The sequence below is a fragment of the Phocoena phocoena genome, chromosome 14, assembly GCF_963924675.1.
Source record: "Phocoena phocoena chromosome 14, mPhoPho1.1, whole genome shotgun sequence".
NCBI classification, from domain to species: Eukaryota; Metazoa; Chordata; class Mammalia; order Artiodactyla; family Phocoenidae; genus Phocoena; species Phocoena phocoena.
In genome coordinates this window covers 36,716,971-36,728,958 of record NC_089232.1, presented here as the reverse complement: position 1 = coordinate 36,728,958, position 11,988 = coordinate 36,716,971, and the positions used below count along the sequence as shown (strand labels likewise).

General features: G+C 34.9%; 2 protein-coding genes across 3 annotated transcripts in view; one reads left to right on the top strand and one right to left on the bottom strand.

Moving 5' to 3' along the window:
* Positions 1-1,620, top strand: part of UGP2 (UDP-glucose pyrophosphorylase 2) — a 52,656-nt gene extending 51,036 nt beyond the window's left edge. Inside the window, exons 9-10 of the mRNA XM_065891133.1 lie at positions 258-362; positions 1,478-1,620. Coding sequence (XP_065747205.1) covers positions 258-362; positions 1,478-1,585 — 213 coding nt within the window. The 3' untranslated portion in view covers positions 1,586-1,620. The remainder of the gene's footprint in view (positions 1-257; positions 363-1,477) is intronic.
* Positions 1,621-3,288: 1,668 nt separating this feature from the next.
* VPS54 (VPS54 subunit of GARP complex) overlaps positions 3,289-11,988 on the bottom strand; it is a 76,689-nt gene continuing 67,989 nt past the window's right edge. The window contains exons 20-22 of one of the 2 annotated variants that reach the window (XM_065890886.1): positions 9,895-10,002; positions 7,889-7,983; positions 3,289-3,922 (exon numbers count right to left, since the gene is read on the bottom strand). In XM_065890886.1, coding sequence (XP_065746958.1) covers positions 3,817-3,922; positions 7,889-7,983; positions 9,895-10,002 — 309 coding nt within the window. In that variant the 3' untranslated portion in view covers positions 3,289-3,816. The remainder of the gene's footprint in view (positions 3,923-7,888; positions 7,984-9,894; positions 10,003-11,988) is intronic. The other variant, XM_065890887.1, reaches the window with a different exon arrangement.

Sequence of the window (11,988 nt, the reverse complement as noted above, 5' to 3'; positions counted from 1 at the left end):
GATCTACTCAGCTGTAGTGTAAATTGCTTGATTGTAGGGACAATGTTCATATCTCCTGGTCTCTCCTGCACAGGATATATAAATTCTCACTGCACGCACAGTGAGTGCTTAATAAACAGGGTTCCTCCCGTAGAAGGCCTGAGCTTGGACATAAATAGAATGTTTTACAGTTCAAGCAAACTATCTTGTTAATTTAATCCCTGTTTTTCTGTTAACCCATTTTTGAAACAATTTTTACGTTTACATTTTTCCTTCAGGTTCAGGATTATCTAAGGAGATTTGAAAGTATACCAGATATGCTTGAATTGGATCACCTCACAGTTTCAGGAGATGTAACATTTGGCAAGAATGTTTCATTAAAGGTGTGTGGTTATGATGAAAATTACAGTTCTTATAGCTTTACAAGACAGGTTTCATTTTCTAGTCCTAAATTTACCTTTAAGGAATACTTCCTAGGTTGTACCAGATTGTTTATAAGATATGCATTTTAAAAATGAAATAGCTTACTACAATATTTAGTATTAATACTGTTTTCCATAAATATACAACATAGTTAAAATATAATTGTTGTGTATAGGCATTTTGTGGAGTATAGCATTCAAATGGAAAGCAAACACTATTAAATAATTAAATTGGTACTATTTTATTGAAATATGACAATATTTAAAATAGAATCACTGATAAATTAGCATTAGTTAACTAAAAGATGACTATTTGAATCTGAATGAAAGTAGAAAATAATGACAGCTTCATTTATACTGATTATAATCTAGTCTTGTTAATCTGTTGTTATCAGTATGATGTTCATTCACATTACTGTAGTGTTTGGGTACTTTGATGAATATCATTCCAGCCTAGCATAAGAAATAGGAAGGACTATGGGTATGAGTATTAAAGCTCAGAACCAAAGATTCAACAGTTTTTTCCTAATCAAATATTTTTTAAAAATTCCATACCTAGATTTCAGGTGTTCTTCCTATTAAAGCTACTTATAGATCTTGGAAAAAAAACAAAACAACATATATATAATTATTGCTGATACTGCTTCATCTAAACAGTTTTACTTAAGACATGAAATATAAATCATTGAACTGTTCTCAAAAAAACCCAAAAAACCCACACCTGTATGTAAATATAAACCAAGCACCTTTCAGTTTACGAAGGTAGATAATGCTGGTGGCCTTGCAAGTAGTTCTTGGAAAGGGCCCGCTATTCTGTGGCGCTGGCCTGCTTCCCACTGCTAGATTCCTTGCCTCCTTATCAGAGATGGTACCACAGCTACCGCCAGTATTGTGACAGGACACATTACAGTTTTCCTTAATGTGTTATTTGTTTTTCATGTGTAATATTGTTTATAAATACACTTACTCCATTGTAAGTGAAGTTCTACATAAACTTGATAATTGTAAGAAAATCAATTGCATTTTCAGCTGCACTTGCAAGTATATTCTTGTTTTTTGTTTTTCCTGTCACTTAGGGAACGGTTATCATCATCGCAAATCATGGTGACCGAATTGACATCCCACCTGGAGCAGTATTAGAGAACAAGATCGTATCTGGGAACCTTCGTATCTTGGACCACTGAATGAAAAATATTGTGCACTTTATACTAATTATGGGTTAAACAGTTTCTTACAATGAAATGTTCTCTAGGATTACTGTATCCTGCAGTGTTAATTTTTAAGTTGAGTTTTCTGCAGTATGCTTTTAGTCTGTGAAAAAGCACAGGTGGAAGCAATACTTTTCTTTTGAAGAAGATCCTGAAAGTTAAATTCATCTTAAAGTGCAATATTGTTTAATCTTAAAACTGGGATAGCTCTGCTGGAAAATCTTTTAACAGAGGCCTCAGTGATGGTCACTTTGAACTGTTTGTGGTTTTAAAAATAAAGCTGTGAAGCAATCCATGTATACACTTATACTTTTCAATGCTAACTTTATGAAATGGTGAAGAAAAATGGTTTACTCTTGCTAAACAGTTACTCTGTCAGTTGGAAGACTCGCTCTTGGAACACTGAAGTACTCACTAGCCAGTTACCTAACAAATCCAGTTTTTGCATTTCTAAGAATCTTAACTACATCATTATTTCCACAGGAATTAAACTTGAAGGTATTTAATATCTTTCATCCAGTTCTAAAGCTGGGATGCCTGCCATGCTCTCCATAGACTCTCCATTTACTGAAACAAAGTGGTGTTTCTTTTCCCAGATGAAGGGGAAGAGGTGGGGTGGGTAGAGGTAGGGCATTTCTTTCACATCCTTGTTCTCTAGTATAGCGGGGTGGGGTATAACGTTATAAAAAGTTACCTTTCCTTGAAGCTTCACTTGTTGAAGCTTGCTTGTTGTTACTGAAAAATGTTCTTGAATAACCCAAATCAGGTCTGCTGGTAGTTTGAATTTCAGCTTTTCTCTAAGAATCAATTACATTTTCCAATTCTTCCATACTTGTTTTTGAGTAAGCTGCCTGTTTAATAAGTTTACTGTTACTATAAAAAAAAAAAGTTGTCTTTTAAAGTCTGGTAATTCTTTACAGCTTTATTTTAGACAGACAGTTTAAGAACCAATGACATACCTCTGTAATAATAATAAAGGAAAGAATTCCTCTTAGGAAAACAAAGAGCACAAAATAAGACTATTTCATTGTACATAATCACCACAAGGTTAGGCACTCTGACAGGGTTAGGCAAGATTCCTGGTGTGAAGTGAGGCACAGGCACTTTCATTTATAGAGTGCTGCTGATTCTAATTTTGAAGGTAGGTGTTAAAAAAGTCTTTTTAAATAACTTACTCATCACCTTATATTTCTGGCCCCAACACAGCAGCCTATATTTTAACAGTTCTATTTCTCCCTGGTCTTTGTTCATATACACATTGAAAGTTACTTACAAATAAGAACCCAAGGCAGGGGATATACTTCAATGTTATGAGGAGATCTCATTTTAACATTTAGATACGTAAGCAGAATATAAGAAAATGTATTCTTACCTCTGCTAGAAATAAAAAGGAAAAACACCCCAACCCTGCATAGATACTTTACTTTTATAAAAATACAGCTGTTAAACTGCAGGCTTTCATACACCACATCTGAAAAGTATTTAAATTAGTAGTTGCATAAATGAACACCAAAATCTTACTCTTTAATTATTACTTATGATCAGTCTTTCAAGTATTTAGACTATTCTGGAAGGCTTTACGCAGTTGACATACAGTGGTGATGATGATAGATTAAATATGTGACACACAAAGCCTGAAACTTGACATTGGTCACTAAAACAAAAACTGAATTCCTAAATCCAAGCAATCAAAAGATGTTTATTTTTATAGAAAGATCTGTAAAAAAATAATTTTTCAAACAGCTTTACTTTCATAGAGAAAACTTTCTACAGAGGTTGAGTAAGATTTTAATATTTTAAATTGTACCATCATTAAATAAGGTGGGACACCATATGAATTTCATTGCACTGGAAGAAATGCAAAGCATTTTTTAATATAAAGTATACAGAGCATTCTAGTCAGCTACAGCTGTGTTACAGCTATGTGTTCTTTTGGATTTGGTCCAAAGAAACCTGAGTCTGTTGCCAGAGAGAATGAAAAATATTATAGACACCTGATCAGTTACTCCTCACTGAAGGAAGCACACAAATGGCATTCCTTGTAGATCCCAGTGAATCCCAGTTTCCCAACACTGATACTTTCCCTTTCCCCTTCCCCAGTTCACTTTGGGTTCCAGGTTCAGTTCTTGAATCACAGGCATCCATATTTTCATCACAAACATACACATCCCATGGTAAAATGAACTACCCAGTTTTCCAGTATGTCATCACCTTTTCTGTTCCCAGATCTCGGCCATATTTAGGTCCAAATCTTTAAGGCCTTTTAAGGCTTGAAGATTTCCAGTGTAAAAAGCTACATCTGCTGTGACCAACCTAAACATTGGAAAGAAAATTATTTTTAATCTCATGTTTTCTTTTCAAATAAAGTAGCAATGCTCACAGAGTAATCTGAGTCCTATCCTAGCTGCTAGACTATGATTTAAAATTTGGACCAAATGTCAGTATATTTCTCTCAGCATGATTCCTACTATCATATAGTTAGATCATTTAATGTTCTCTCTCTTTCATCAGTGTTGTTTTGAAAAGGAATAAACAAATGCAGGTTGGACTGTTTAATAATTAATTCTGCCCAATAAAATAAATTTATCTTAGAACAGTATGAAATAGAGAAAAATAACAAGTTAAACTTTTTTTTTTTTGATCAGTTGTCACTAGAATAGAGTATACATGTATATGACTATTGAACTCAAGGAAAAGACAGACAAGGTTTCCTGAATGCCATCCTAAGAAGTTAAATGAAGGCTGGGACTCGTGTTAAGTACTACTGGATACAAAACTTGCTATTGATGATGTAACAATACTTGACAAAATTATACTTTTTAAGTATTTAGCTGTCACATTAATCCCTATCCTTGAAAAAACACTCCTGGAAAGAATGCTCAGATGATAAACAAATACCAAAGCTCCACACAAAAAATAGGGACTGGTCTGATTAGACGTGTACGTTGACAGATTTGGCCCATGGAGAAACAAATAGGAGAGCTTGATTTAGTAGTTTGTAAAAGAAGAGGAAATGCAGCTTTGATACTTTAAAGAGCATGTAAGTTCTGGACTGCTGGACCACAAGGGGGCAAAGGTATTTTAAGCACCCTTAATATATGTATGAGTCTAATTTATAAATACATTCATACTTATGTACTTAATGTTTCAGCTTTTGTCACATGGCAGAATTCAGTAAGGACCATATTTTTGTTTGAAACTCATCTGGGTCAAGGTGCTTTAAAATCCATAAAACGTCTAAATTAGTAAATATGCTGAAACTGACAGCAATGGCTCAAAAAAGAACAAAGTCTTAAGGCAAGACTCCCACATGAAAAATTACACGAAATTAACAGAAATCTCCATTTTAAAATATCAAGTTATGTTTAATAAACAACTATTTATAGTCTATACAAGACAGTACATAGAAAATATATGTTTTACATCAAAGTTGAAAATATTTGATAAAAGAACGTAAAAGAAAAGCAGATATTTGCAATATATATAACCAATGAAGGATCAGTTTGAGGGCATATGCAAAAATCTAAAATCAGCAAGAAAAAGATAATACCCAAGATAAAAAATGGGTGAAGAATATGAAGAGGAAAAGTCACAGATGAGAACACCTGAATGACAAATACGTGAAAAGATGACAAACAATAGGAAATGCATATCAAAACAAAATACCACTGTATCCCATTAGACTGGCAACAATTAAAAAAAATCTAACAGCAAAAAAAAAAAAAAAAAAAACTAACAGCAAACGTTGGCAAGATGTGGAATAAAGGTGGGAATATAAACTTGGTATAGCCACTTTGGAGAAAATTCTGGCAAAACCTAGCAGAGTGAAAATGTACATGTGATCCACTTCTATGTACCTACCCTAAAGAAATGATCACACTATTACACATGTATAAGGAAAGATCTTCACTGTGGCATGATTGTAATGGAACAAAGTAATGACCTAAAATCGATCACCAGGTGAAATGGAAACATTAAATATGGTTGATTCATGTGGGAGAATGCAATAAAGCAATCAAAAATGGACAATTTCTATATATCAACATAAACAATGTTGAATGGAAAAAAGCAAGCAGCATATGTACAATATACCATGTAAGTAAATTAAATTCATAAAACAGCTCCACATTTTTTTTTTTTTAGATAAAGAGACAATAAATGAGAAGGACTTAAAGGATATAGACCAGATTTACTAGAAACATTGCCTAAGGGTTGGAGGAAAGAGAAAAGGACTGGAGATGGGGTCAAGGGGTACTTAAGCTCCATTTGGAATGCCATTTTTTTAAAAAATGATGAACATTTTTTTTTCCAAGTGAAAATGACAAATGTTAATAATGATCAATTCTAAGTAACAGGAATATAAATATTCTCCATATGTCTATTTTTAAAATATCTTAAAATAGAGAAAAAAATCACATTAAAAAGAAAAAGTGCAGGACTGGGGAGAAGAAGGAATAGGGAGCAACTGCTTAATGGGTCTGGGATTTCCTCTTGGGGTAGTAAAATGTTTGGAACTAGACAGAGCTGGCAGTTGCACCCAGGTGGTGGCTGCGAAGGCACTAAGGACCACTGAATGGTTAACTATAAAATGGTTAATTTTATGTTATGTGAATTTCACCTCAAAAAAAAAAAAGGTAAAATTTTAGAGCCATTTCAGGAACAAAAGTTCCTTTTAAGCAGGTAGTTTATTATGTCTTTGGCTAGAGTCTAGAGAGAAATTTTCAGGGAATTCTATCTTTCAAGTGATCACTCAAAGACATAGTTTGACTTACACAGTATTAGTGTCTTGAAAAGTATGTGACAACAAAGATCTCTAAGGTGGTACCAACCCCCAAATAGCTTTATTAACAAAGAAAATAATAGGTGATGAATTAACTTGGATGCTTCAGAACTACTGGTCTGAGAAAAACCAACCTGCGAGATTTAGTTACATGAATAAAAGTAGAAAAGTATGAGTGTAATAGGCCTTTAATTAGCTTTTTATGAATAGTTTCTGAGAGGTATTTGAAAATTGAACTTTTCTGTGGCTTTGAAATTTCTGAAAATAAATCTTTTTTAAAAAAAAAGAAGAACCAGGTAATAAAAGAGAATCAGATATTTGCATAAAACTCTTAAATTCAGCCTGGCTGACAAATTCAGCAGTTTGAAGCTTCCAAATTGTTTTGTGCAAAATCAATTCATTGTACTCTCCAACAACACAGGTTTGAACTGCGTGGGTCCACTTATACGCAGATTTTTAAAGACAGTAAATACTAGAGCATTACATGATCTGCAGCTGGTTGAATCTGTGGATGTGGAATTGTTGATACAGAGGAGCCCTGAATATGGAGGGCCAGCTCCCTAAGTTATACTCAGATTGTCAACTGCTGGAGGGTCGGCACCTCCAACCCCCACCCCATCCCCCTCCTGCTCAAGGGTCAGCTGTACTTCTTTTCTTTTTAAGGGTAGGGCCAACTTCTGACTCCAAAAGATGTTTTTTACATTTGTTCCTATAAGTTTGAAACTTAAGCCTAAAATTCCTTTAAAAGGGAACAAAATATTCTATTCTTAAAAATCCATGGAACAGGTAAACACACTACAGAAATAATATAAAGGTGTACCTACATGATCAGCGCTTTGCACTTTGTATAATCTTTAAACCCGTATCTTTATCTACATTGCTCTTAACGAAAATTCTGTGACAGTACTTTTTATCATCCCTATTTTAAAATCTAAGAATATTAAGACTCAGGGTAAGTGATTTGCCCAGTTATAGAGCTAGTAAGTGGCAGAACTTAACCCGTTTTCTGATTCTAAATCTATTTCGCCAATAATACATATAATTTGTTCAACGGCTTACAATAAAATATGTATACACTTATTTTTTGTAATCCTGTGAAGGAATTAAGGCAGATTTTATGGTTCTCATTTGATAAATAAGGCACAGAGGTTAAGTGACTTTCTCACGGTCATACAAAGTAGGGCTTTTGAGTTCTGTCTGGATAGGTGAAGACTACTGGGTGACTTAAGGAGGTGCTACTAATGTACACTGCCTCAAAATGGACATATAAGGTCAGTTAACTAATTCACCATCTATAGAACACTTTAACACAGATAGATAGATATAGATATAGATATAGATATACATCACCTCCACAGAGGGAAAAAAAGGCAAAAGTCTGCTGATTTTACAGTCTGGGGCCCTGGCAAGATTATAGTGGAAAAGGACAGCATAATGAATAAAAACCAATCAAACAGTTCAATATGGGAGTATGGGATAAAAACATATTGAAAACATACCCATTTTGAGGTCCTCCATCATTTATCACATTTAAGTGAGACAACTGCTTTTTCAAGTGGAGTTTGTAACTTGCATTAATTCTTAAAAATAACATCTGGAAAAGAAAGAAAACTCAGTTTCTTAAAGCTCTATTGACACAGAAGACATAAGTAAGTAATCACTATTATTTGCAGAAAAATTTTAAAAACGTTTTGCTTTGGCATGTACTTTTAAAATGCTCCTCTGAAAGTATTTAATTGCTATTTCAGTATAGTTTGTCTCCTTAGTTGGATAAAAGCTCTTTTTGCTCTTTTCAGTAGTACTTATTTTAGTGATATGACTTATCACTGCCTTTTGCACCTTAGTAGAAATCCTCTGGCATGTGTAAATGGGATCAACCATACAGGTGAAAAGAATAAAAAGAGACGGAGAATTCTGCAATGTATCAATATTAACTAGGAACTTGATAGAGGAAAAAGTCACAATGGTAAAGGCAAGGCTACCGTTATCCTTCCCAATTACTTGGAAGTATTTTATTGCTTCACATGCAGATTTTTAATGCAATACTTCTTTGGGAAATGCCTGACCTGCAATTATATACAATTAATCTATGGAAACAATTTTGTGAAATATATTTCCCATGGGAAAAAATATATAAAGTCATCTATGGAAAAGTTTTCTGGAATTACTTGTACTCAAGTGACAATAATGACCTAAATCTATAATTTGTGCCCAGCTTGACAAGAGTTCCCTTGTCAGATAAAAATACATGAAATACCTATATACCCAGCCCCTGGACCTGGCTAAGCCTTGTTCTAGAATTAGAACTCAAATGGCAAATCCAGAAGGTCAGAATGTCAGAGGTGGGGGATCTTACATGTGGAATGAAAAGGATGGCTTGGCTAGGAAGACTGAGAAAGGAAGAAGAGACCCTAGTGGGTGCTCCACATCTCAAGGCTCCTCCTCAGTCCTCAGAGAGCCCCAAAGGCGCTGGATGATATTTAATCATAAAGATGGTATGATTAATGAAAACTTAGGGAAGCATGAAAAAGTGGTAATAGCTAGTATAGGATGGAAGTCTGAGGTGGCATGGGAAAGGAGACCAGCAGGCACAAGAGCAGGGAAGAGACACTGAAAAAGCTACTCTCTGCTCCCAAATACCATTTCCAAGCACTCAACCAATTCGAGACAAACTGAAATATTGATAAGAAACTTGTCTAAATAGCAAAAATCCCAGTGAAAACTAAGATCATTAGCATGTAACAACTAGTTTTCTACTAATTATAACATGTCATTCTACAATTAGACTTGAATGAGATCACCTGGTATAAAGGGAAGAAACTAAGGTGGGTAAAGAAGACCAGAAGAAAAGAAGTACTGGAAACTTTAAAGTACTAGACGAGGGAATCGAGGGAAGTCACGGGTAGGAATGTCACCGAAAAGTGAAGAGAACTCTGATAATAGTGTAGGGAAGACAGTAGAGACAGAGGGTGGATACTTCAAAAGTAAAGGGTGCCAAAGACTACCCATTTTGCTATTTTTCCTGATCCGTGCCTACTACACATCACTTATGCTGATCTAACAAATATTAATGTTAAGGCACATTGATTGAGTTACTTTATATGTCATCTCATTATTAAGTCCATCACTAATTCCTCCCCTATCCAATTTGGATTATAATCACAGTCAGTAACATATTCTATTATGCACTGATAAATGCTAATCCTGATTTTCAAACTAATAATGTAATAAATGATGTCAGTAGAATCTGGGACCTCTGATGACCCAATGAACAAATGAAAATCTGCTTTTTAGAATGGCTGACTACACAGCAAAGCTACTATTGCTCTGGCCTGTCAGGGCAAGGAGCACTTTGAAATCAAGTCAATATAACAACTGGAAAAAATAACAATAATCATACTGGAATACGAACTAAGCTTAACTGTGCCAAAAGTACATAATAAAAACACTCCAATTCTGGATGCATATTATGTTATATATAATAGTTTTAGGAATTACTACTCACTTGTGTTTGTTCTTCTGGAAGGAGATCAAATATAGCTTCATGCATTTTTGCCATTTGCTTACAAATATTCCTGAAACAGGCAGAAGGAACGGGAGCTTTCACTTCATACTGGCAGGGAAAAATAATGAGAATTATATTCATGTCCTCTGGATTGCATATTGTCCCCACTGTTCCCTAAAACATATATTTTCTGCCCCTACACATCTAACTCTTCAACTGTGATCTGTGCTACTCATGCAAATCTCAAAAACTTTTCATTAAAAACCTTAATCTATTTTGAGAGAACCAGCATAATATAGTGGCTAAGAACATAGGTGGCTTCCCTTCTTAAGATGGACTGCTTGGGTTCAAATCCCAACTCTTAAAATTCTTAGCTATGTGAAATGGGGTGAGTTACTTCTCTATATTGGGTGAGATATTTCTCTATGTCTCAAAGGGCATGCTGTGAGGATTTTAAAAGATGGCTCATAAGAACTCAAACCAGTGCTTGATACCAAGTAGGTACTCAAAAACTGTTAGCTACTATTGTGGCTTAATATACGATAATGAATCATTAAAGTAGGCCCTCCAAATTAACAGATTATTTTTTAAACATGATTTTAAGAATGTGTTCAACATGATCATATCTGAAATCAATATAACTGGTAGAATTAAAATGTTCTTTTTCTTGGTAGGTGGGCCAATATAGTAATCATATTTACCCTAAGGTTAAGAGAAGACTTTTTCAGGCTTCCCTGGTGGCACAGTGGTTAAGACTCCGCCTGCCAATGCAGGGGACACAGGTTCGAGCCCTGGTCCGGGAAGATCCCACATGCCATGGAGCAGCCCGTGCACCACAACTACTGAGCCTGCGCTCTAGAGTCCATGAGCCACAACTACTGAAGCCCACACGCCTAGAGCCCATGCCCGGCAATAAGAGGAGCCACCACGATGAGAAGCCCGTGCACCGCAACGAAGAGTAGCCCCTGCTCGCCACAACTAGAGAAAGCCTGAGCGTAGCAATGAAGACCCAATGTAGCCAAAAATAATAAATAAAATAAATAAATTTAAAATAGTAATAATAATAATAAAGAGAAGACTTTTTCAATGATCTATACGGAAAATTTTAAATTAGGTAAATTCACTTACTATTCTTACATCTGGAACAGTACACTGATATGATTTAGATAATCATCTTTTAGCCCACATTTTAGAATTCACAGCTTAAATTATATATCATTTTCATTTATAAGACAAATTTGGGCTAAATAATTATATTTTAGATGCACTAATCTTATATAGTTTATTAAAATGATGAGTTCCAATATACTGCTGCAGCAGAACCATGTGGAAGTCACCGTGTGACTGGACCAAGCAAAGTCGTGACCACTCAAGGGTTTGTCTCTCTTCAGCTTAGAGTTATATCAAACATCCCCTTATCTTTTTTATTAATAACAGCTTTAAGATATAATTCACATACCATAAAATTCACCCCTTTAAAGTGTACAATTAACTTTTTTTAGTAAACTCTTATACAACCATCACAACTAATTCCCAAACATTTTCATCACCCCAAGAAGAAACCCCATACCCATTAGCAGGCACACCCCGTTCCCCCCTCCCCTCAGCCCCTGGCAACTACTACTCTCTAGAAATGGAATCATACAATCTGTGGCTTTTTGTGACTGGCTTCTTTCACTTAGCATGCTTTCAAGGTTCATCCATGTTGCAGCATGTGTCAGTACCTCATCTTTTTTATGGCTGCATGATATTCCATTGCATGAATATACCATAGTTTATCCAATCAGCAATTAATGGACATTTGGGTTATTTCTACTTTTTGGCTATTATGAATAATAATGCCATGAACATTCATGTACAGATTTCTGTGTAGACAAATGTAATCAATTCTCTTGGGTATATACCCAGAAGTGGAATTACTGGATCATATGGTAACTCCATGTTCAACCTTTTGAGGAAATGTCAAAATGTTTTCCACAGTGGCTGTACCACTTTACAATCCCACCCAGCAGCATATAAGGGTTCCAATTTCTCCATATCCTCACCAACACTTGTTATTGTCTTTTTTATTTTAGTATCCTACTGTGGTAATAT